This window comes from Rhinoraja longicauda, chromosome 7 (assembly GCF_053455715.1).
Source record: "Rhinoraja longicauda isolate Sanriku21f chromosome 7, sRhiLon1.1, whole genome shotgun sequence".
NCBI lineage: Eukaryota > Metazoa > Chordata > Chondrichthyes > Rajiformes > Arhynchobatidae > Rhinoraja > Rhinoraja longicauda.
The window spans coordinates 16215744-16241270 of record NC_135959.1 but is presented as its reverse complement, the minus strand read 5'-3'; the positions used below and the strand labels follow the sequence as shown (position 1 = coordinate 16241270).

The window sequence follows — 25527 nt, the reverse complement described above, 5'->3', positions numbered from 1 at the left end:
TGAGTTTGTTTTCTTTGGGCCAAACACAGACAGGTGGGACTCCTGTAGCTGGGACATGTTGGACAGTGTAGGCAAGTTGGGCCGAAGGGCCAGTTTCCAAGCTGCATGACTCCATGAGAAGAAGCTGAGATTTCAGTAGAGAATTATAAGAGGCATTGATAGGATTGATGGCGTGAAACTTTTTCCCATAGCAGAAATGTTTAAAATCAGAAGATTTTTGGATCGTGTAGAAGATTTGGAAGGAGACTGCAGAATCTTTTCTATGAGAGCTTGATTGGAATCAGGAAGAGAGTGACTCTCAACATTTAAGAAATATCTAGATGAGCAGTTGAATTGCTAATGCATTGAGGTTTGCAGATCAAATGCTGATGAATGAGATTATTATAGACGGTTGTTGTAGTTGTGGTGGGTCGGGGAGCATTTTTCAAAGCTGTATGAAGACCACATTTAGGTTGGACTGAGATGGAGAATTAAATTGGCAGGCAACTGCAACAAACTTCTACTTTTTTTTAGATGATGCACAATATTATAATTTCTGAGCGAACCAGGTAATTTTAAAAGGAGCACAGGAAATCAGGCTCGGGATCACTAAAAGGGTGTTCTGTAAATACCGCCAGATGCTGAACTATTGGGAATTTTGAACAATTGGATGGCTGTTTATTGGTGTTGGTTTATTATTATGTATAGCAAGATACACTGAAAACCTTTTGTGTGCAAACCAATCAAATCTGATAAGATGATACATGAATACAATCAAACCATATTGAAGTAGAGCAGGTAGAACAAAGAAAAAAACAAAGATTTTTCAGACCTTGAATTAATTTGCTAATGTTATAGTCGAATGGGTTGTTTTCCTTCGAAGAAACCAGGAATGTAAAACAACCGATACTTGATAAGATGCTGAATGAAATGTTCTTTCTATTAGACTCTTCCCTTCCTACCCAAACCACCCCATCCCCGGGCACTTTCCCCTGCAACCGCACGAGATGCAACATCTGTCCCTTTACCTCCCCCCTCAACTCCATCCAAGGACCCAAACAGTCTTTCCAGGTGAGACAGAGGTTCACCTGCACCTCCTCCAACCTCATCTATTATTTCCGCTCTCTAGATGTCAACTTATTTACATCGGCGAAACCAAACGCAAGCTCGGCGATCGCTTCGCCCAACACCTTCGCTCAGTCCGCCTTAACCAACTTGTTCTCCCGGTGGCTGAGCACTTCAACTCACCCTCCCATTCCCAGTCTGACCTTTCTGTCATGGGCGTCCTCCAGTGCCATAGTGAGGCCCACCGGAAATTGGAGGAACAGCACCTCATATTTCGCCTGGGCAGCTTGCAGCCCAGTGGTATGAACATCGACTTCTCCAACTTTAGATAGTTCCTCTGTCCCTCTCTTCCCCTCCCCATTCCCAGATCTCCCTCTATCTTCCTGTCTCCACCTATATCCTTCCTTTGTCCCGCCCCCCTGACATCAGTCTGAAGAAGGGTCTCGACCCGGAACGTCACCCATTCCTTCTCTCCTGAGATGCTGTCTGACCTGCTGAGTTACTCCAGCATTTTGTGAATAAATACCTTCGATTTGTACCAGCATCTGCAGTTATTTTCTTATATTATATAACATTTGAATCAGATCACAACAAATTGTCCTTAAAAGCTATCTGCCACTTGTAATTATTGTTAACTTGGTTTATATTGTCTCCTTTTTTGAATTATTCTTGTCGTTTATATTACACCCAGCCCTTTCATTTCAAAAATGTAATGATCTGTAATGATCATATTTTTACATTTTCCACTGTCAAATGTATAGTTCTAATCTACTTTTTTAATCACACTAGTACAAACCTTAAATGTATGGATATCTTGTTGTTTACTTGATTTCTATTTTAATTTTGTTTTATTTGCACAAATACAAATTGATTCTACAAATTATTTAATTTGGAATGTAGTGGAATAAGGATGAGCAGGTAGAGAATATGAATCTGAAAGTAATATATATTAGTAATTTTCTACTACATAGTTGAAATTATATTTTTTAATAGTTTAAAAGATAATCTATGCTGCGTTTAAGAACCATTATTTCACAGTCCAACTTATTTCATACTCAAATTCTTTTTATGATTTTAGGCTCTGCAGAAGCTGACTACCCAGTACCTCAAGAGGGATTGGATTGGAATAAAGATTGACGAAAGAAGTGAGCACAACAGGTAAAGTTTCTTGTAAAATGTTAACAAGTCCTATTGGAGTTCATTGCGTGTTTTTTTAATTTGCATTCCGTGTGAATAAGAATGAGTTGGTTGTCCCTGTCTTCAAACGGTTCTTGCACTTTTGCACATAATTCAACATTTGGATGAGATGCTGGAATGTGGTTTTAAATTGAGTCATTTCATAAATCTGGTATTTAAAGTATAGTAAGTACTTTGTGATGACAACATTCTTTATTTGCAGCATTTATCGCAAGATGATCAACTGTTTTTGTCAAAAACTATCTGAAATGTACAGACAATTTCCTGCATCTTAAAGATCATCTTAAAAGCAGTGTATTGCTGGAGTGTTTGCATTTATTTTTGGCACACCCACTCTTAATATATTTGATTTCAATAAGAAAGTCTGTATTATGCAATAATTGTTCAGTTTTATATGACTTGTTATGACCTCAGGGTGAGCATAATTCTTAACTAATTATGTAAGTTATTCCCCAAATGATTGCAGACTCAGCATTATCTTTTCCAAAATTAAGTTTCCATTAAATATTTTTATTTTTGGTTGCTTCTGTTGCAATGTCTTATTCTTGCTGTGATTTTCCCTGGAGAAGATATTTTGGCATTTAATCTTTTTTGTACCCTGTTCTGCTGCCTCTCAAAAACATTAGACTGGAGCGACTAGGTTTGTATACACTGGAATTTAGAAGGATGAGAGGAGATCTTATCGAAACGTATAAGATTATTAAGGGGTTGGACACGTTAGAGGCAGGAAACATGTTCCCAATGTTGGGGGAGTCCAGAACAAGGGGCCACAGTTTAAGAATAAGGGGTAGGCCATTTAGAACTGAGATGAGGAAAAACTTTTTCAGTCAGAGAGTTGTGAATCTGTGGAATTCTCTGCCTCAGAAGGCAGTGGAGGCCAATTCTCTGAATGCATTCAAGAAAGAGCTGGATAGAGCTCTTAAGGATAGCGGAGTCAGGGGGTATGGGGAGAAGGCAGGAACGGGGTACTGATTGAGAATGATCAGCCATGATCACATTGAATGGCGGTGCTGGCTCGAAGGTGCTTGCACACAGTACTCCAGGTGCAGTCTCACTAGGGCCCTGTACAACTGCAGAAGGACCTCTTTGCTCCTATACTCAACCCCTCATGTTATGAAGGCCAACATTCCATTGGCTTTCTTCACTGCCTGCTGTACCTGCATGCTTCCTTTCAGTGACTGATGCACTAGGACACCCAGATCTCGTTGTACGTCCCCTTTTCCTAACTTGACACCATTCAGATAATACTCTGCCTTCCTATTCTTACCACCAAAGTGGATAACCTCACACTTATCCACATTAAACTGCATCTGCCATGCTGAAGATGATAAGTGATGTTGACAAAAGGGAGCAAATTGTGCAATCTGATAAGAAAGGGTGGGGAGAAAAATGTAGAATATGAGTGTGAGTAGAGGAGAATGATGATAGGTGGGGGGGGGGGGGGTGGACCCAGAGTGGCGAGGGGTGGTGATGAGTGGATGGAGGAAAATAAATGAATTGGGGGTAGAGGATGGAAGGGGAGTGAAAAGAAAGATCTTGGGGGTGCGAGGAGTGAAAAGACAGGTCGTGGGGGGCAGTGGTGCAAGGAAGAGAGGGAAGCTGGTTAGATGAGGGGAGGTTGGAGGCATTTACTTGAAATTGGAGAATTTGGTAATCTTGCTGTAGGATTGGTTATCCAGGCAAAATGAGATTTCCATCACCTCCACATCTGTACCTATTTATTCGACCAATAGTCCTTGCCCTGCTGACACTTTCTCTTGTCTCCAATGCCCCTCTTCCTCTTTGACTCCTTGTGCAGGCCAAACCTCTCTTGACCTTTTTATTTCCAACTGCTGCCAAAAAAAATCACATTTCCCTCCTTAGATGCTGCCTGACCAGCTGAGTTCTTTGCTCAGGACTCTAGCACCTGCAGTTTTTCAAGATTACTCACTTTCAACTTTTCCAGAGTATTCCAATGTGAGTAGAAAGCTGTCAACTTTCATTCTCCTTGTTTGTTGCTGTAATCCTGTTCCTTGGGTTGCCATCTTTCTATTCAGTGGAAACGATCTCTTTGTCTCCTCTTGCACATCCTTGGAAAATTTAACCCTTTAATGCTATAGCTTGACTAATGAGAAGAGAAGGGGACTGTCTGACTGCATCTGAGACGGTGGAATCTGCCACTTGGAACTAACCATAGACAGTGTATCTGTTCTTAATCCTTGCTTAAGATTTTCTTTCCTCATCACCTCACAACTCTACCCTCCTCTTCCCCCGTCATATTTTTTACTTGATTACGTGCTTCCCAATGTGATCTGTGTGCAATAGACTTTGGCAGTAGGGTATCCATTTGTTAGATCACAATGTAATCGTGTATCCCCCCCCCCCCCCAACTCTTTTCTAGTAACTCAAAACATGTAGCACAGTTCCACCACAGAGTAATAGCTTTTTACTCTGCGTTGATTACAACAATGTAGATCACAAACATGCAGTCCATAGAGGTACGCCAAATTACTAATAACCAGATTTCCATGTTAAATTATTCAGCATGGAAATCTTGAAGCTGACAAAGTGAGAGCACCAAACCATTAGGTATGCGGTTAACTCTGTGCTGTCAAATGCTGCATAAACACATCCAACCATCCCTCCGTCTCCTCCTCCCCCGATGTCGCCATCATACTCCATGTTGGAAGCGGCAGCAGGTGAGAGGGGAGGAAACTCCACAGTGACTGAGCACATGTTGTCGTAGGCAGCGGCCTGAAGAAAGCACTGTCCCCAGGGACTGCAAAGTGAGCTGCAACAACAGCCACTTGAAACCATGAAGAAACGCTCACTGGTGCAGACCTATTGGAACAGCGCCTAGTTTTAAGGTGAAACTACAAAAGTGCTGGAATAACTCGGTGGACTGAATCATTCTGAAGAAGGGTCTCGACGTTACCTTTCCATGTACTCCAGTGATACTGCCTGACTTGCTGAGTTACTCCAGCACTTTGTGCCTCTTTTGTGTATTAACCATTGTCTGCAGTTCTTCGTTTCACTCCATACAATGATAATACTTAACTCTGCTATAACGGACAATCGGCAATAATGGACGCCATATCGTCGCCCCCTCCCCCCCCCCCCCCCCCACCTGTGGTCTGTTATATTGATTGTATTGTGTACTGGAGTGGTTCTCCTGATTTTTTTGTCATCCTTTCATACATTTTATATTTAATGACAAATATAGCTAATTTCATTTGTGCCATATTGGATGTAGTAAAGCCATTCCTAACAAAAGTGTCATTAAATGTAAACAGTAGAAAAAAATCTTGATACTTTTGTTCAAATGAAATTGTTCCAAATATAGAGACAAAAGAGTAAAGTTAAAATGCTGTAAATGATTTGCCATCTCCAGGTTTTCCTTATTAATGAATATAATTTCTGACCACAAAGTGGAGGAGAATAAAGCATTACATATGGACTGCAAAATTCTAAGTATTTTTTTTTTTTTTAAATTACAGGAGCATTCTTGCCGTATGGAAGTCCTATCTAGAAGGAACCTTGCATTTGGCCCAGTCTCGAATCATAGCATCTGAAAACTATAGGAATCATATCTTGGAACCTGCTAAAATTGTAAAAAGTATTAAAGAACAGCAGCTAAAAAAGGTATTTGCAAATTAATATAATTATAACTGTCTTTATTTGTGACGAATTAATGCCATCAAGATCTATGGAGGCTTACAATCTTTGAAATTCCATTTTCTGCAGTGTAAATTTTCATTTAAGTTTGTTTCACTTATTTACACCAACCGTGCAGAAGGAAAAAAGAAATAATTGAAAAACAACTGACTTTTTTTCACTTGCAAATGCTGCCATTGAATAGTGTCTTAACTTCATGATAGCATTATGCAAGATATGGAAAATTAGCAGTTTGAATGTAGTGAAATATTTAGTTTCAAGTGCAGTTTCTCATTACTTCAATGAACTTTATTGTTGACAATTTTTGGTGTACAGGTTTCTGCAGGGTTACTTTCTGGAGAGTCATAACTATTGGATGAATGTGGCATTTTGGCAGCATGTTCTGTCACTATAATTTTAGTGTACTTTTAGGGCAATGTTATAGTGGTTTGAGTGATCTGATTTGTTTGCTAGTCCAGTTCTTCAAAGTTGAACTCTTTTTCCTTCCGTCTTTTAACTTTGCATCATCAACAATTTAAAAAAGTTTTTTGTGGTGTCATTATAAACAAAGAATAATTATGTCCTCATGCAATCCACTACTGTATTGTGATATCCTCAGCTGAAGAATTCCAACCTTAAAGTTCTTCTGAAACTTGGGTGACATTTTAGCCCTCAGCAACTCTTTACCATCCTCGGTCGACTGAACTTTGACACTTGCAAATCATTTAGTTTACATTTACGATATAGCGCGGAAATAGGTTCTCCGGCCCACCGAGTCCACGCTGTTGTGCTACACGGGTGGGTTTAAACTAAATAGTGGGGGGGGGGGGGGGGAGGGGGTCAACAAATTAGAAGTATATAGCTCCCTGAAAGTAGCAGTAGAAGTAGATTGGTTAAGAAGGTGTGTGGTATACTTGCCTTCATTGGTCAAAAAGTCATGGTGCAACTTTATAGGATTTTGGTTTGGCCACATTTGGAGCATTGCATACAATTCTGATTGCCCCATTACAGGAAGCATGTGGTGGCTTTGGAGAGAGTGCAGAAGTTTACCAGAATGATGCCTGGATTAGAGGGTGTTGGTTATAAGGAAAGGTTGAACAGACTTGGATTGTTTTCTCTGGAATGCTGGAGAAGGGGAAAGACATGATAAATGTATATAAAATTACGAGAGAAATAGATGGGGAAACCTTTCTCCCAGGGTATAAATACCAAAGACTAAAGAACACAGCTTTAAGGTGAAAGGGGCAATCATTAAAGGAGGTGTGCGGGACGTTTTTTTTCAGAGGGTGTGGGCAACGGGAAAGCACTGTCAGAGGTGATGGTGGAGGTAGAAACGATAGTGGCGTATTCAATGCTTTTAGATAGGCATCTAGATATGTCGGGAATGGAGGGATATGGATCATTTGTAAGCAGATGAAATTATTTATCTTGGCATCATGTTTGGCAAGAAGGGCCTGTTCCTGTGCTATACTTTTCTATGTTCTACGTTCTTATTACCTGACATGAAACATTTTTAACAATGTTCTGTAATTACACTGTTACATGGATTGCTTCCCTTATTGCAAGTTTTGATAAGTTTGATTCCCAACCTCGTAGCTAGTTCCTATTGAGCTCCAGTACCCATTTTGGTCTTATTTCTAAAGTCTCCATAGCCAAATTTCATGTAAGATTCAACCCAGACATCAATAGCTGGAAGTTCCATTTCAGTGGAAAACATTAATTTAATTCTATCTTCAGTTCCCCGCATTGCTAAATGTTGGAAACTACACCTTGAAAATCAAAGACCTTGATTACCAAGCTGCTTCCTTTATACTGTCTGGAGTATGTCCCTTTCCTGTGGCTATACCCTCATAGTTCAGTTCCTGCTCATTCGAGGCATTTGACGATTACAATAAAACTTTATTCATCACCGGAGGGAAATTGGTCTGCCGACAGTCACAACACACAAGGTACACAAAAACTTGAAATTAAAAGTGAAAACAAAAAGAAAAAGACAAGCGACTGTTGGCCGGCTGCCGTGTGCACAGCGCCTTCACCGGAACAAATGAACAAACAAACGAACACAGACTTATCCCCTCGGCAGAGGATTAAAAACTAGAGTGCCCACTCCCCCTCCCCCACACCAGGTCCCCTTTGTTCTCCCACCGTCCCACACGGCAGTCCCCCCACGCCGGATTCTCCATTGTTCTTCACGACGGTGCCCCCACGCCAGGTCCTCTATTGACTTCCCCATCCCCCCTCATGCTCATCAATCGAGATGCCCCATCGCCACCGAGTCTCCCGCTGCCAGCGCTGAGGCTCCTTCGGCCCAGACAGGCCTCGTCGTCTGGCTTCGCCGCAGTCCCCTGGGAGGGCTGTGGGGCGAGTTGGGCGTACTGGGACGCGCTCCCTTCTTCAGTCTGGCACGGTTGTTCAGCAGGTGGATCGGGCGTGCGCGGCTCCCCGGGACATTCCCATCGAGTGCGTGGCTCCACACTCGGGCCGGAGGGGGGGGGGGGGGGGGGGTCGATGGCTCTCTTTATTCCCCGCCTTACTGTGCTGGATCAGAGGCAGAGCCTGCCCATTTGCCATGAATTACTTTAGCAAGGAGAGATTTGCCTGTGTTTGTTGGCTTGTCAGATCACAGATATTCCAGTTTCAGAGCAATAGGTCTTTCCACTGACTGGTTAGAACACACACTGTACCTCAGTACACGTGACAATAAACAAAACTAACTGAGAACTGAGGTATTTTCAATGCCCGTATTGTGGGTTCTTCTATATCTGTTAAGAATCACTATAACACATGGATGTGTAATGTTAAGGAAACACAGGTCTTTTGTTAATGTTGAGAGTGAAGAAAATGCTCAACAGGTCAGGTATCAAGTCCCCGCTGTTGTCAGACTATTGAACAGTCCTTCCATAAGCCTGGGCATAGTCGTGATCTTTAAACCCACTTCATTGTGGACCTTGGACTTTTTCTCTGTAATTGTAATGTTGTAATGCTGCAACAGTATATTCGGCACTCCAGTATATGTCTTTACCTCAAGTCGTACTTGTGTACGACTTGATGGAAGTCACATAGCATTTGACTGAATAGCACACCAAGCTTTTCAGTACATATGACAGTAATAGACCAGACCAAGGTAGTATCTCTGGAGAGAGAAACAGTTGATGTATTAGTTCAATGGCTTTTCATTAGAATCTGCATTACTTTGTTTTTGAACACTATACCCTTCCACAAATACCTGACCACTGAGTATTCCCAACATTTTCAGCTTTACTTCCAGATTCCAGCAACAACAGTATTTTGTTTTTGCTTGCAATGACAATTTGATCTTACTAATAGTTTGCATTGTACAAACACTGTTACAGTAGGTAATCATATCATGTTTTCTTGAGGGTGGCAACACCCCTCCCACTAAGCGTCACCTTGTTAACTTAGAGGGGGGGTAGATAGAGAGGGGGGGGTAGATTGAGAGAAAGTGGTAGAGAGAAAGGGGGAGAGAGAGAGGGGGTAGAAAGAGAGAGGGGGTAGAGAGGGAGAGAGGTAGAGAGAGAGATACGGGTAGAGAGAGGGGGAGAGGGAGAGGGAGAGAGAGAGAGAGAGAGGTGGGTGGGTGGTGTGATATCTTGAGCTCAGACACAGAATAACAAGTTAACTCACTGCTGACCGGAAAATCATTTACAATCCTCCAACCAAAGGTGGCGCTATTACAACTCCTTCCACCCTAATAAATAAATAAAAATCCTGGTGGACATTTTGTTTTGAATATAACCAACGGTATGAAATTATTACAATCTTGTCTGATAGTTTACTTTTATATAAATGTTGCATATACAATGATATGTGCATTTCAGGAAATAACTTCACAAATTTAACCTAACCACTGGGTTTCTCTTTCTTTCTGGATATCTTCCCTGACCAAAAGTTTCTGACTGTTTAGAACCACTTGGACTCATTTTGAATCGAGTCAAGCCTTCCTTTTGACCTATATTCATACATTCCAGTCCATCAGTCAATTTTGTTTGACTGTCAACCCCACTTGAACCTCCATTTTCAGGCTGATTCAAACTCTCACTAACTTGTGTACCTTCTTGTACCATTTCTGGTTCATCTGGTACCTGTACTTGAGTGGTAACCCAATTATCTGACTCGTCTAATTGGTCTGATTTCAACCCTGTCTGTGCTTGCATAGGCATGACATGGTCAATGTGTACTTTTCTCACCTTTCCACTCCCAAATATCTTGACCAAGTATTTCCTTGGTCCGCACTTTGTCACTACTCTTCCAGGTAACCATTTCACCCACTTGTGATGATGGTTTTTCACCCTTTACCTTCTGATTCAACTCAACACTCCTTTCCTTTATTCTACTTCCGTCATGATATGCTTTTTGTTTCTCCTGTTTCTCTTCTACTGTTTGAGCCAAGTTTGGTTTCAACAGTGAAAACCTTGTTCTGGGTTTTCTTTTCAAGGACAGTTCAGCTGGTGTTTGACTAGTAGTGATGTGAGGTGTGTTTCGATATGTAATCAGAAAGTTAGCCAGTTTGTGAAACAAAGACAACTGTCTTTTCTTTGGATTTGGACCCAGCAGTTGTTTGACTAATGTACGCTTCACAATTTGCACTGTGCGTTCTGCTGCTCCATTGGAAGCGGGATGGTATGGAGCTACTCTAGTGTGTTTTACAGCATTCCCTTTCATGAATTGTGCAAACTCTTGTGAACAGAATTGTGGTCCGTTATCAGACACAATTTCCTCTGGAAATCCATAGGACGCAAATAACCCTCGCAAAATGTCTATCGTTTTGCTGGATGTCGTTTTTTTCATCGAAAACACCTCAACCCACTTGGAGTGACTATCAATCACAATGAACAATGTTGTCCATCTAACTCTGCAAAGTTAATGTGTAATCTTTGCCACACTCTAACCGGCCATTTCCATGGCTGTAACGGTACTGTGGGTGGATTGTTTTCAATTGCTTGACATGTGCTACACTCTTTCACTGTTTGTTCTATGTCCTTATCTTGACCAGGCCACCATAGAAAGCTTCTAGCTAGACTCTTTGTTAGACACATTCCCAAATGCTGATCATGAAGATCTTCTAGCAATTTTACTCCATATTTTTCAGGTATTACAACTCTCGCTCCCCACATGACACAACCTTGGTCTGCTGAGAGTTTGTTCCTACGTACAAAGAATGGTTTCAGTTCTGCCTCTGAATTCGGCAATTTGTTTGGCCATCCATTTGTAATATATTCCTGCACTCTTGACAAAAATCTGTCAGTGCGAGTAGCCTTCTGAATGTCCCCTGATGTGATAGGTAACAATCACATGTCCCCTGATGTGAGAAGTAAAACAAGTCCTCTCTGCTTGGGGTAACCTCCGATTCCAAAGGTAATCTAGACATGGCATCAGCATTGCTGTGCTCTGCTGCCTTACGATACTGAATATCATACTGGTATGCAGACAATATCAATGCCCATCTTTGCATTCTGGCTGCTGCCAGAGTTGGAATGTGTGCTTTTGGATTTAGGATCACTGTCAATGGCTGGTGATCTGTCTCGATTATAAACCTTCTACCATACAAGTATTTGTGAAACCTCCTAACGGCAAAAATCAATGCAAGAGCCTCTCGCTCTATTTGCACATAATTTCTCTCACTGGCATTGAGTGTTCTAGATGCAAATGCTATTGGCCTTTCCTCTCCATTTTCTAACACATGAGAGATCATAGCACCAACACCGTATGGTGAAGCATCACATGCTAACTTTGTTGGTTTATTAACATCATAATGAACAAGCATTGAACTCTCTGCCAACTGAGCTTTACATGACTTGAAAGCTTGATCACATTTATGTGTCCACTTCCATGGTACATCTTTTCTCATAAGCTCATTCAAGGGATGTAAACAGGTGGACAGATTTGGCACAAACTTCCCATAATAATGCACTAATCTTAAAAAGGATCGGATCTCAGATATGTTTCTGGGAGTGGGTGCATTCTTGATTGCATCAACTTTTCCTAGTTTGAGTTGCTTCATTCAACCGTCTTGATTCTGCATCAGAAACTTCTACTTCAGTGATGTTATTTGCAGCAAAAAACATCTCTAAACGTTCGATGTACGCACTGAACATTTCCCGGCTTTGCTGGAACTCACCCAAATCTTCTGATATATCCACTGGGCACCGCCATTTTAGATATATATATATTTTCTTTTAACAGTCTCACAGAATTCAACTTTGTGACCTGATTTCCAGCTTTCCTTGACACCAACATTATACAACCTTCTCCGTACCTCTGTAGAATTCCTTATTTACACAAACAAGTAAAGCTGGGGAATCGACGATCCCACTCTTGTCGCCAATTTGTGATATCTTGAGCTCAGACACAGAATAACAAGTTAACTCACTGCTGACACATGACTGCACAGCTATACTGTGGTTTATTTAATCATTTACAATCCTCCAACCAAAGGTGGCGCTATTACAGGTGGGTTGGTTCTCTGCCACAGAAGGGCATTTGACTGGATGTTTTCCAGTGAGAGTTAGATTTAGCTCTTTGAGCTAACGCAATCAAGGAATATGGGGAGAAAGCAGGAACTGGATACTAATTTTGGATGAGCAGCCATGATTATATTGAATGGCGGTGCTGGCTCGAAAGGCTAAAAAAAAAGACCAAACAAATAATTAAGGGATGTACTTAAAAAAAAAATGTAAGCCAGCAACGTGCCATCTGTTCAGCTGCTGTTAACTTGGCTTGTAACTGAACTAAGAAATTAAAAGCTATCTATATTTTTGGTGGTCTTTGGAAAGTTTTCATAAAATGTGAATACTTTGAAGCAATAATATTAAAACCATTAAGCATTGACCAGTTTTATGGTCCATTAATGCAACACCATTGCTGTCTACCTCTGAAATAAATTGAAAATGTAACTGAGAAACTGTTGCATTGAATGTTGAGCCCTGAAGGCTATCATGTGTCTAATTGGATGTTAAGATATTGTTCGTTCCCCTACGCAGAGCTTCACTAGAACAATCTTGCAGCAGAGAGTCTGGGAGTAGTGGGGAGGGTTGAATTAAGTTGAGCAAGATGTTCTGCAACGCACTGTTCAACCTGTGGTGAGTTTCTACGGTGTAGATGAGATGGCTTTGTGCACACCTACTACGGAATACTAACATGGAAAAAATACAAATGACTTGCCATCAATGCTGAATCAAATAATTTGGGATAACCAGCTTTTCTTGCTATGTGGAAAGGTCAGCAACCTGTGACATGAACAGGTTTCTCTTTCTACAGATACTACCTGATGTGCTGGGTATATCTTTTAAGATTTGCACCACCTACACGGTTCTGTATTTTACTATTCCAGCTTTGTTTACATTTTGTCCACTGTTCTTGTACATTTTCTTCTGTTTGCATTGCCTCCAGACAATACACTTTCACCACCACCTTTCAGTGGACAACACAACCACATATAACAATCTGTTCCTCTTGGACACCATCCTGTCACAGACATTTCCTTTGTTTTCTACAGCCTCCCCTTCTCTGAAACTTGGATTCTCACCTTTCTGAGCTCTATTAAAACATTCATCCTGCTCCTCTCTACTGAGTATTTCCATTTTTTTTGTTGTTATATTCGGATTTTCAGCATCTGCAGTTTAGCTTGTTTAAAAACATCTGTGAATTATGAAATGCAAGAATTTTGTGATATTGCCCCAGATCTTCTACTGACTTTGAAGAAGGGTCTCGACTCGAAACGTCACCCATTCCTTCTCTCCCGAGATGCTGCCTGACCTGCTGAGTTACTCCAGCATTTTGTGAATAAATACCTTCGATTTGTACCAGCATCTGCAGTTATTTTCTTATACTTATTGAACTGGCCATGTCTGTTGGTCAGTCGCCCTTGAAACCAAAACTTCTCTAGAGCAGTTCCAAGATGCATATTTCTGCTGTGGAGTCAGCATTTAGCTGATCAGGACACCCCAGTATAGTGTAGGGTCTCGGTGACTGAAACCAAAAAGCTAAGTCCCCTGAACTGCTTAGAGAATAGTTTAGTGAAGCCCTTCCTCTAATCTTAATGAGTCAAGAATAAGACAGAATGTTTATAACTCTGGCATTCTCAAAACTAAATTATCTTCAACGTATAAAACAAATACATTTAAATGTACAATTGGAACAAACATTGTCCCCGTTCTCTTCTCTCCAGCTAATTTTTCCCATTATAATCAATGGGCCTACTAGGTTTGTGCCAAATGATACGTTCAGTGGTAAATTTTTCAACTTAATTGCTGGAAAATTTGCAGAGGTCTGTAGTTCCCCACTGAATTCCATCTGGAGTAAAACAACAGCCCACAGTTGTTCCACAGCAATAGTCCGCTTTGGAACTTCAGGACTTGCATGTGAAGGTATCAACTTTTGTGCCAATGCAAGTAGAAGGCGCTGGCTGATATTTCTGTCTTACTATGTTAGCTTTAAATTTTTCTTTCCAAATTCAATTAAGTATTTCGTTGATTATATTTGGGAGGTTTTTTGCTTAGTGGTGTATTTTTCTGTCATGGGATGGAGTGCAAAAGGAATTGGACATTGTCAAGTAAAATCTAACATTTGTTTTTCATCTGAATAAAAAATAAACTTTGATTAAATTGTGTTAACAACTGCAACCTTTCTTGTATCTATTAATCCCAATTGCACTAGATTCAGGAAGGTTCAAACGAGAATTCATTTGGACTGACCGGTCTGCAGCTTGGCGCTCCATTCATGCTGATCTGTTATAGTGCTCTTCTGCTGGCACTCCTCCGGCAATGAAATGGTGATTTATCCCTGCCTAGTTGATGAGGAGTGAAAAATGAAGGCATTGAACGGAGGCTTTCTGCAAGGGTAGGATGCTAGGCACCTGTGGGACAAATGGTACAGAAGTTTAGGATCAAACATGGTGCACACTTGCTGGCACACAGTGTGGAGACAGGCAGATGCTGATCCAAGTGCTGGCAGACCACTCGGCCTGTTGTCATTTATGTTTATCCCTCATTTTACACTAGGTTTATCATTTGTTTTTTTGGGGATGGAACAACAGTCATAAAATAATCAAACTTCTTGATGCAGTTTACAAAAGTCAGGGTGGTGTGCGACCTGGAGAAGACCCTACAAGTGATGTTCCTGAGATTTTGTCCTTGTCCTGCAGAGTAGATGGCACTGATATGGGAGATGATATTGTTGAATAATTGCATGCATTTTGTAAATGCCTGTCAGCACAACCACAGTATAGTGGTGTAGGAAGGAACTGCTGATGCTGTTTATACCAAAGATAGACACAAAATGGAGTAACTCAGCGGAACAGGCAGCATCTCTGGATAGAAGGAATAGGTGACATTGCAGGTCGAGACACATTTAGAATTGTGGATCAAGTAACTCTTCCCTGCGTGCTTTCCAGCAAGAGTACAACCAAAACTGAACACAAAACTGGGCTCCAAGTGTGGCCCACATCAATGTCTTGTACTTTTAAGAATACTTAGTAGGACGGTTGACAACATTTTCCATCACTTGACAGATAGTTGATGGTAAACTGGATGGTGATTAGCTGGTTTGGATTTGACTTTTGTGTGCCCAGGTCATAAGACAATTTTCCACATTGCAAAATAAAAAAATTACATATCTTAGAAATCCAAAATAAAAACATAAAATGGAAACGCTTAGCAGCTTGTGTGAAAAGTGAAACAATGAATGGGCCTTAACCCGATACATTAAATGGTTCACTTTCCAAAAACACTGCCTGATTTTCTGAGTGTTTCTAGTATTTTCTGTTTTTATTTGTTTCTGTATGTCAGGTGGATGCTTTTTTTTGTAATTGTACAGGAACAGCTTGGGTAATAGCATGGCTAGTTCTGGAATACACAAGTCTTCACATGGAGTGAATAATAGTCTCAATACTAACTTTTATATAAGAGGTGATTTCAGGAGGTAACAGGTGAACCATCCTTTCTGCACTTCTGGATGAACATGGTTGTGAATGCCCCATTCATCTCGCATGGTGGACCCTGCTTTCACTGAGGATGGGGATGTTTTTGAACCTACCTTTAAACAGGTCATTGTTAATTATCTACAACTATGCAAACAAAATAGCCGGAGTAGAATTTTAATCTGGTTGTTTTTGCATGTTAAACAGGAAAAACAGCATACACGTTGCCCTCTGTTTTGCAGATTAACCAGGCGGGCATTTGGGTGGAACTGAATATGAAATTATCACTCTTCACAATTGTTCTTTTCTATTATATTGTCTTTTGTCTGAGTGCCATATTGAATGAAGGGATGCATGGAATACATAGAGTTTAACATATGCACAGGCTCTTTGGTGCATAATGCCTGTCAATAGACAATAGACAATAGACAATAGGTGCAGGAGTAGGCCATTCAGCCCTTCGAGCCAGCACCGCCATTCAATGCGATCATGGCTGATCACTCTCAATCAGTACCCCGTTCCTGCCTTCTCCCCATACCCCCTCACTCCGCTATCCTTAAGAGCTCTATCCAGCTCTCTCTTGAAAGCATCCAACGAACTGGCCTCCACTGCCTTCTGAGGCAGAGAATTCCACACCTTCACCACTCTCTGACTGAAAAAGTTCTTCCTCATCTCCGTTCTAAATGGCCTACCCCTTATTCTTAAACTGTGGCCCCTTGTTCTGGACTCCCCCAACATTGGGAACATGTTTCCTGCCTCTAATGTGTCCAATCCCCTAATTATCTTATATGTTTCAATAAGATCCCCCCTCATCCTTCTAAATTCCAGTGTATACAAGCCCAATCGCTCCAGCCTTTCAACATACGACAGTCCCGCCATTCCGGGAATTAACCTAGTGAACCTACGCTGCACGCCCTCCATAACAAGAATATCCTTCCTCAAATTTGGAGACCAAAACTGCACACAGTACTCCAGGTGCGGTCTCACCAGGGCCCGGTACAACTGTAGAAGGACCTCTTTGCTCCTATACTCAACTCCTCTTGTTACGAAGGCCAACATTCCATTGGCTTTCTTCACTGCCTGCTGTACCTGCATGCTTCCTTTCATTGACTGATGCACTAGGACACCCAGATCTCGTTGAACTCCCCCTCCTCCTAACTTGACACCATTCAGATAATAATCTGCCTTTCTATTCTTACTTCCAAAGTGAATAACCTCACACTTATCTACATTAAACTGCATCTGCCATGTATCCGCCCACTCACACAACCTGTCCAAGTCACCCTGCAGCCTTATTGCATCTTCCTCACAATTCACACTACCCCCCAGCTTAGTATCATCTGCAAATTTGCTAATGGTACTTTTAATCCCTTCGTCTAAGTCATTAATGTATATCGTAAATAGCTGGGGTCCCAGCACCGAACCTTGCGGTACCCCACTGGTCACTGCCTCCCATTCCGAAAGGGACCCATTTATCCCCACTCTTTGCTTTCTGTCTGTCAACCAATTTTCTATCCATGTCAGTACCCTACCCCCAATACCATGTGCCCTAATTTTGCCCACTAATCTCCTATGTGGGACCTTGTCGAAGGCTTTCTGAAAGTCGAGGTACACCACATCCACTGACTCTCCCCTGTCAATTTTCCTAGTTACATCCTCAAAAAATTCCAGTAGATTTGTCAAGCATGATTTCCCCTTCGTAAATCCATGCTGACTCGGAATGATCCCGTTACTGCTATCCAAATGCTCAGCAATTTCGTCTTTTATAATTGACTCCAGCATCTTCCCCACCACTGATGTCAGACTAACTGGTCTATAATTACCCGTTTTCTCTCTCCCTCCTTTCTTAAAAAGTGGGATAACATTTGCTATCCTCCAATCCACAGGAACTGATCCTGAATCTATAGAACATTGAAAAATGATCTCCAATGCTTCCACTATTTCTAGAGCCACCTCCTTAAGTACCCTGGGATGCAGACCATCAGGCCCTGGGGATTTATCAGCCTTCAGTCCCATCAGTCTACCCAAAACCATTTCCTGCCTAATGTGGATTTCCTTCAGTTCCTCCATCACCCTAGGTTCTCCGGCCCCTAGAACATTTGGGAGATTGTGTGTATCTTCCTCAGTGAAGACAGATCCAAAGTAACGGTTTAACTCGTCTGCCATTTCTTTGTTCCCCATAATAAATTCCCCTGTTTCTGTCTTCAAGGGACCCACATTTGCCTTGACTATTTTTTTTCTCTTCACGTACCTAAAAAAACTTTTGCTATCCTCCTTTATATTATTGGCTAGTTTACCCTCGTACCTCATCTTTTCTCCCCGTATTGCCTTTTTAGTTAACCTTTGTTGCTCTTTAAAAGAGTCCCAATCCTCTGTCTTCCCACTCTTCTTTGCTATGTTATACTTCCTCTCCTTAATTTTTATGCTGTCCCTGACTTCCCTTGTCAGCCACAGGTGTCTCTTACTCCCCTTAGAGTCTTTCCGCCTCTTTGGAATAAATTGATCCTGCAACCTCTGCATTATTCCCAGGAATACCTGCCATTGCTGTTCTACCGTCTTCCCTGCTAGGGCCTCCTTCCAGTCAATTTTGGCCAGCTCCCGTCTCATGCCTCTGTAATCCCCTTTGCTATACTGTAATACCGACACTTCCGATTTTCCCTTCTGCCTTTCCATTTACAGAGTAAAACTTATCATGTTGTGATCACTGCCTCCTAATGGCTCTTTTACCTCTAGTCCCCTTATCAGATCAGGATCATTACACAACACTAAATCCAGAATTGCCTTCTCCCTGGTAGGCTCCAGTACAAGCTGTTCTAAGAATCCATCTCGAAGGCACTCTACAAACTCTCTTTCCTGGGGTCCATTTCCAACCTGATTTTCCCAGTCTACCTGCATGTTGAAATCTCCCATAACCACCGTAGCATTACATTTTTGACACGCCAATTTTATCTCCTGATTCAACTTGCACCCTATGTCGAGGCTACTGTTTGGGGGCCTATAGATAACTCCCATTAGGGTCTTTTTACCCTTACAATTTCTCATTTCTATCCATACTGATTCAACATCTCCTGATTCTATGTCACCCCTTGCAAGGGAATGAATATCATTCCTTACCATCAGAGCAACCCCACCCCCTCTGCCCTCCTGTCTGTCTTTTCTATACATTGTGTACCCCTGAATATTCAGTTCCCAGCCCTGGTCCTCTTGTAGCCATGTCTCAGTGATCCCTACAACATCATACTTGCCCATGACTAACTGAGCCTCAAGCTCATCCACTTTATTTTTTATACTACGCGCATTTAAGTACAACACTTTAACTTCTGTATTTACCTCCCCTCTCACATCGGTCACAATTGGCCCTGCCCTTAATTTATTTTCCCCTCTAGAACTTCTGTTCCCCTTCTTCCGAGAGTCTTTTGCAATATCTCCTGTATTCCCTTTTTTTACCTCATCTTCATATTCACAATTTGTCAACCCTTCCCCCCCACTACTTAGTTTAAAGCCACAGGTGTCGCACTAGGTCCCGACCATGATGCCAAATAAATCTCCTCTGTCTGTCTTTACGTGATCCATATCCCTCCATTCCTTGCATATCTATTTGCCATGAAAAGCCCCTGTAACAATGCTATCATATCTGTGTCCACCACCACTCCAGGGAGGTATAGGTTTACAAGTTCACGAGTTATAGGAGTAGATTTAGGCAATTCGGCCCATCAAGTCTACTCTGCCATTCAATCATGGCTGATCTCTGCCACCTAATCCCATTTTCCTGCCTTCTCCCCATAACCCTTGACACCCGTTCTAATCAAGAACTTGTCTATCACTACTTTAAAAATATCCACTGACTTGGCCTCCACTGCCATCTGTGGCAATGCTCCACAGATTCACTACCCTCTGACTAAAGAGTTTCCAGGCACCCACCACTCTTTGTATGTATAGATATTAAAAATTGCCATGTACATCTCCTTTAACCTTTTCCCCACTGACCGTTGATATTTACACCCTAGGGGAAAAAAGGTTCTGTCTACCTATCAATACTTCTCATAATTTAGATTAGCTTAATTTGGTTTATTGTCACGTATACCGAGGTACAGTGAAAAGCTTTTTTGTTGCTTGCCATCTAGTCAGTGGAAAGACTATACATGATTACAATCAAGCCATCCAGAGTGTACAAATACAGGATAATGATAATAACGTTCAGTGCAAGATAAAGTCTGATTAAAGAGAGTCTGAGGGTCTCCAATGAGGTAGATGGTAAGTTAGGACGGCTCTCTAGTTGGTGATAGTTCAGTTGCCTGACAACAGCTGGGAAGAAATTGTCCCTGAATCTGGAAGTATGTGTTTTTACACTTCTATGCCTCTTGTCTGATGCGAATGTCTGGGAATAATCATTGCATATTCTGCTGACCTTGTCGAGGCAGCATGAAGTGTAGGTGGAGTCAATGGAAGGGAGGTTGGTTTGTGTGATGGTTTAGGCTACGTCCATAATTCTCTGCAATTTCTTGCGTTCTTGGATGGAGCTGTTCCAAAACCATGCTGTGAAGTATTCTGATAAAATGCTCTATCTAGAAGTTAGTGAGAGTTGTTGGGGATATGCTAAACTTCCTAAGCCTTCTGAAGAAGTACTTTCTAAGGTGTGCTTTCTTGGTCATTGCTTCGATATGGGTGGTCCAGGCAAGTTGCTGGTGATATTTACTCCTCAGAACTTAAAGCTTTCAACCATCTCTACTTCACTGTCATTGTATGTACACCGCATCGCCTCCTGAAATTGATCGCTATCTCCTTTGTCTTGCTGACATTGTGGGAAAAGTTGTTGTCTGGACACCAGGTTATGAGGTTCTCAATCTCCTTCCTGTACTCCATCTCATCGATATTTGATATCTGGCCACTATACGATACGATAGAACTTTATTTACCCCAGAAGGGAAAATGGTGGTGTCGTCTGCGAATCAGTTGAATTTGTATTTGGCTGCACAGTCATGGGTGTATAAGGAGTAAAGAAGGATGCTGAGAACGCAGCCTTGTGGAGCACCAGTGTTGAGGATTTTCGTACAGGATGATTTGTCACCTATCAGATTTCCTCTGGACCTCCAATGCTTTAGGGTTAACGGTCCAAATGCGTCCTTTCTCTTTATAGCTGATACTCTTTAATCAAGGCAGAATTCTACTAAACCTATACTGCAACTTCTCCAAAATGTCCAATCCTTCCTGTATTGGGGGTGACTAGACCTGCATATTGTACTCGAAATGTGGCTAACCAAAACTTTATAAAGCTGCAACATGACTTCTTTACTCTTATACTCAAAGCCTCTATCGATGAAAGGAAGCACACCATTTGCTTCATGGGTCTTAAAGGAATAATGCGAGAGTATTTGAGTGGACTTGAAGGGCCGATTGGCCTTTTTCTGCTCCTCGAACCTATGAACTAAGTGAACAAGAATACTGAAGTTACATTGGGATTTTAACAATGTATCTATTGCTTCTGTATTGTACGATTTGCTTCCTTTTGATGTGCGGAGTTGCCTTCATGGTTATACTGTGTGGAAACAAGCCTTATATGCAACTCACGTCAATCAAGATGACTTCCTGAGCTTGGTCACATTTGCCTGTATTTGGCTAATATCCCTCTCAACCTTGTATTTGAATTCTATATATAAAGGTGGCATAATATTTTGAGTGCCTTTTGCCTGCTCTTTTAACTGTGTACGCTCTACAGACTGCAATGTATGTATAATATAAGAATGATCTTTATTTCATAATTATGTATCTATTATTTGGGGATATCTAAAGTAGTCATAATCATCAGTTACTGTTAAAAAGAAAATTCTGTTCACATTGTGCTGCAACTAATTTTCAGTGTTATCTTATTTCTGCAGTGCATTGATCAGCTGACAAAAATTCAGGCTGAATTCCAGGAGACTGTGAAGGATCTGGCGAAGTCTAAAAAGAAGTATTTTGAGTTGGAACAGATGGCTCACGCAGCACGGGAGAAAGCAGATTTAGAGGCCAAGTGTGTTTTGATATTTTTATGATATGAATAGGGATACTCTGGCATTTCCTATTTCACAAAAAAAAATGTGTAAAGCATTTAATTTGTTCCTCATACTTAAGATCTCGTGCAATGTACTTATTTGAAACAGGCTGCCCTGTCTGTACACTTACACTGCAGCAATTGCTATACAAACTCATCATTGGAAAATTGATGATCTGTAACTAATTCTGTTGGAAGGTTTGTTGAAATTTAAACATTTGTGGATCAGCAATGTGCTCAATCCACTAACAATGTGATTATAACACCAGCAGCTTGTCCTATGGTGCTTTACCTGAATATGAAAGTACAATCACAACAGCATTCATCGGCATGAAGGCTATCAAGCTTGATTTTAATTTGTTTTCTGTCAGAGAAGCAGTATAGCAAAAATTAATGTAAATTCAGAAAACGAATGTAATCAATGATCTCCAGTTTTGAATCTGCACTTTCATCGTGTGCATTTCAACCAATTAATATGCAGTTCATATTAAAGAATTTTCAACCTCAATGCAAATAAGTTGCTGAAACCTGACATCATTACCAATCCAATATTTAATTACATGTGAATAACGTGATTATGGCAAATATGTAATATTGAGGAAACTATAAATTCCTAAAAATCAAACTTCAAGCAATGTACAACAATTAGAAATATCATTAAACAGAGATACAAAATATATCATGCAATTCTGGACGGAAAAAAACACTTGCATTTCATGATATTTTCACATTTTTTCACATCTAAATAAAACCTTTACACACATTTCTATATTCATACAAGGAAAATAACATGATACAGCACAGGTAAGTGCTATTTTTGATGGAGTTTTCTCTTAAGCTACCAATCTATATTTGACAGGCTAATTGACATTTGGAAAAAGCATCTGAGCTCCACATTGGTACGGTTTTTTAGAAACCTTTTTGGCTTCAGTCAGGAATAAAACATGTACATATTTTATATTAGTGGTCTAATGAATAGAGATAGAGAAGATCTGGAATAGGTAGAATCAAAAAGTAGTTGGGGGAAGGTTATCACAATCAATTATTGAAAAGTGAGTGTGCATCTTTTTTTTAAACTTTGTTCATTTTAACAATTGAACGATATGATACTGGTTACACCTTTCGGTTTGGAAAATAGTCTTACCAGTGGAATATGAACCTCAACTCAAAACAAGCCGGTTAGGATCAGTGTTAATTTGCTGTATCTTCAAAGAAAGTGAAGATTGATTGAAGGCATGGTGCAGATTATAAAGGGCTGTTTTTTTTAACATTCCTGGATATAATATATAAAGATATTTGCTGGTGTCGTTTATCTCCAGAAAACACAAGGAAACCAGATTACTTTGGGGCTGATCTCTCTAAACCACAATTCATAAGAAGAATTAAGTCTTAATTATTCCAGAAAAATCTTCAAGAATTTTTCACTTACAGAATCGATGTGTTTGGTGTTGCACTTGTGACTTGCTTTTGGAATTTTATCAGGTCTTTTAGATTTTTGGGGAGGTGCAAGTGCTGCAGTTTACAAGACGCATCATGGAAGTTATTATCATTCTGCTTTGTGAGACCACATAACAAAGAATAACTTGCGTCACAAGTTTATGTAAACTTATGAGATGCAAGTTGAATTAAAATTCATTTAGAATGTAGATTACTTTAAGTGTGGTTAGTTCAATCACATGTTTTAATTATTTTTTTTAAGTTACTGCGGTTTTCGATGTTTTTGAACCTTAGACAGGACAGCTAGAAATAGGGCCATAAATTAATCATTGAGTGAATTAATTACGTATAAAGCAAAATACGCATGGCAGGACAAGTAATGTGTTTCAGCTGTGGTATGTGGAAATTAATGGAAACCATTACAATCTATAGTGATCACATCTGCAGTAAGTGTCTGCAGTTTGGAACTCTGCCTCAGAGTTACAGTGCTGAGGTTTGAAGTTCAGAGTATGATGTATCAAAATGACAGAAATTTACCTGGACACTGTTCCAAGCAGATTTTTTAAATTTAAGAGCTATGTGGAAGCTTGGTCTCAGTGTGAAAGGGATAGAACATGATAGAATTTAGCACAACTAGCTATTGCTGCTTATAATGTTATTGTGAGCTGCTGTCCTCAAGCATTTAGAAACATTTTTAAGGGGGAGAAGTGCTAGGTTTTACCATTAGTGGACAACAGTTGTCATGATTTTGCATGTAATGTATATGAAGGAACATGTAAGAAAAAGGAAGGAAAAAGGAAGATCTGTTGGATTTCACCTTTTTTTCCCCCAAGGTGCAGACTCATTACCTTCCACGCAATGCTTAATTCAAAATTACAAATTAGCTGAAAAACTATATTTTTTACATGTGAATTAAAGCATGAAGCTTCAGACTAGCTCTTCACAATTTAAGTCTATTTTGATTTGGAGGCAATTGCTACACTTAATCCAGACTAATTTCATTATTTATTTTGAATAACTATTGTTATTCTACCCCATTTTCTACTGGACAAATACTATTTATTTACCATTTCTTTGCGCTTAATGGTTTGAAACCTGCAGTTAACTTTATTCTTTTAACTGAGTGCATTTTATATTTTGTATATTGCTACCGTGTTTTCACCATTATTTTACGAAAATATTTTTTGGTTTTAATTGCATGAGTATATTTCTAAACTACATACCTTGACTTTCTTAATTTTGTTTGAAACTTTTTATTTTTGCTAACTGTCGAACAAAAATTGAAAGATTCTGCTGGTTTAACATTATACATAACGTTTAGAATCCTGGATCCATAGCAGACGATTCAGCTGAATATGTACATGTTGGTGCTTTATAATGGCAATTTAAAATTAATTTATCTCGCAGTTGTGAAAAACTCAATAATTTCAAGTATTTGTCCATGCTTTATCCATGACTTGCTACTTTTTGAATTAGAGGGTCAGAGTTCACAGAATTCTGCAGGTTGGAAATGCAGGTGGTAAACCTTCTCGCAGATTGAATGGAGTTTAAGGGCTTAGCAATGTTCAAATCACTGAAAAACAAAAGCCTCTAGTTTGCCACCTGTAAGATCTATAATGATCTTTAGCCAGAGGGTGGTGAGTCAGTGGGATTCATTGCTGCAAGTGGCAGTGGATTCCAAGTCTTTGGGTATTCTTAAAGCGGAGATTGACAGGTCCTTGATTAGTAAGGATGTCAAAGGTTATGGGGCAAAGGCAGGAGAATGGGGTTGAGAGGGAAAGATAGATCAGCCACCATTGAATAGCGAATGGCCTAATTCTGCTCCAATGGTTTCTGAACTTATGAAAGAGCACGTCCTGTGGTTGGGATTTAGACATGCCACCTGAGGAAGCGCAGTTGATCAGACAGGACCAGGAGAGTGATTATTGCTGGGGCTGCTTTTTATGCAGCATCCCTCACCTGTGTTTTGATAAGCCTAGCAGTTGCTTATTTTTTGAGCATTTCCTAATAATCTTCATGTTTATTCAATCCCAAGGGGCACAAAACTTTTTGAGGAGAATTAACCAAGTGCAAAACAAGTGATAAGGAAGCTTATAAAAACAGTGTAATTCTCAATACATTTGACAGAACAGGCTCAAAATTGTTGTTGGAGAGCATTCAGTGATCTAAATAATGGTGTTAAAATTGCAATGACGTGGCCACAGTTGGGATTGTGAATCAAATTCAATGTTTCTACCATTTACAAATC

The 25527-nt window shown here is 40.5% G+C and overlaps 1 protein-coding gene across 3 annotated transcripts in view; it reads left to right on the top strand.

The window, feature by feature from the left end:
• The window catches only part of fchsd2 (FCH and double SH3 domains 2), a 191275-nt gene that overhangs the window by 92324 nt on the left and 73424 nt on the right, over positions 1-25527 (top strand). For all 3 annotated transcript variants that reach the window (XM_078402167.1, XM_078402169.1, XM_078402168.1), the window contains exons 4-6: positions 2123-2202; positions 5718-5862; positions 21688-21821. In XM_078402167.1, coding sequence (XP_078258293.1) covers positions 2123-2202; positions 5718-5862; positions 21688-21821 — 359 coding nt within the window. The remainder of the gene's footprint in view (positions 1-2122; positions 2203-5717; positions 5863-21687; positions 21822-25527) is intronic.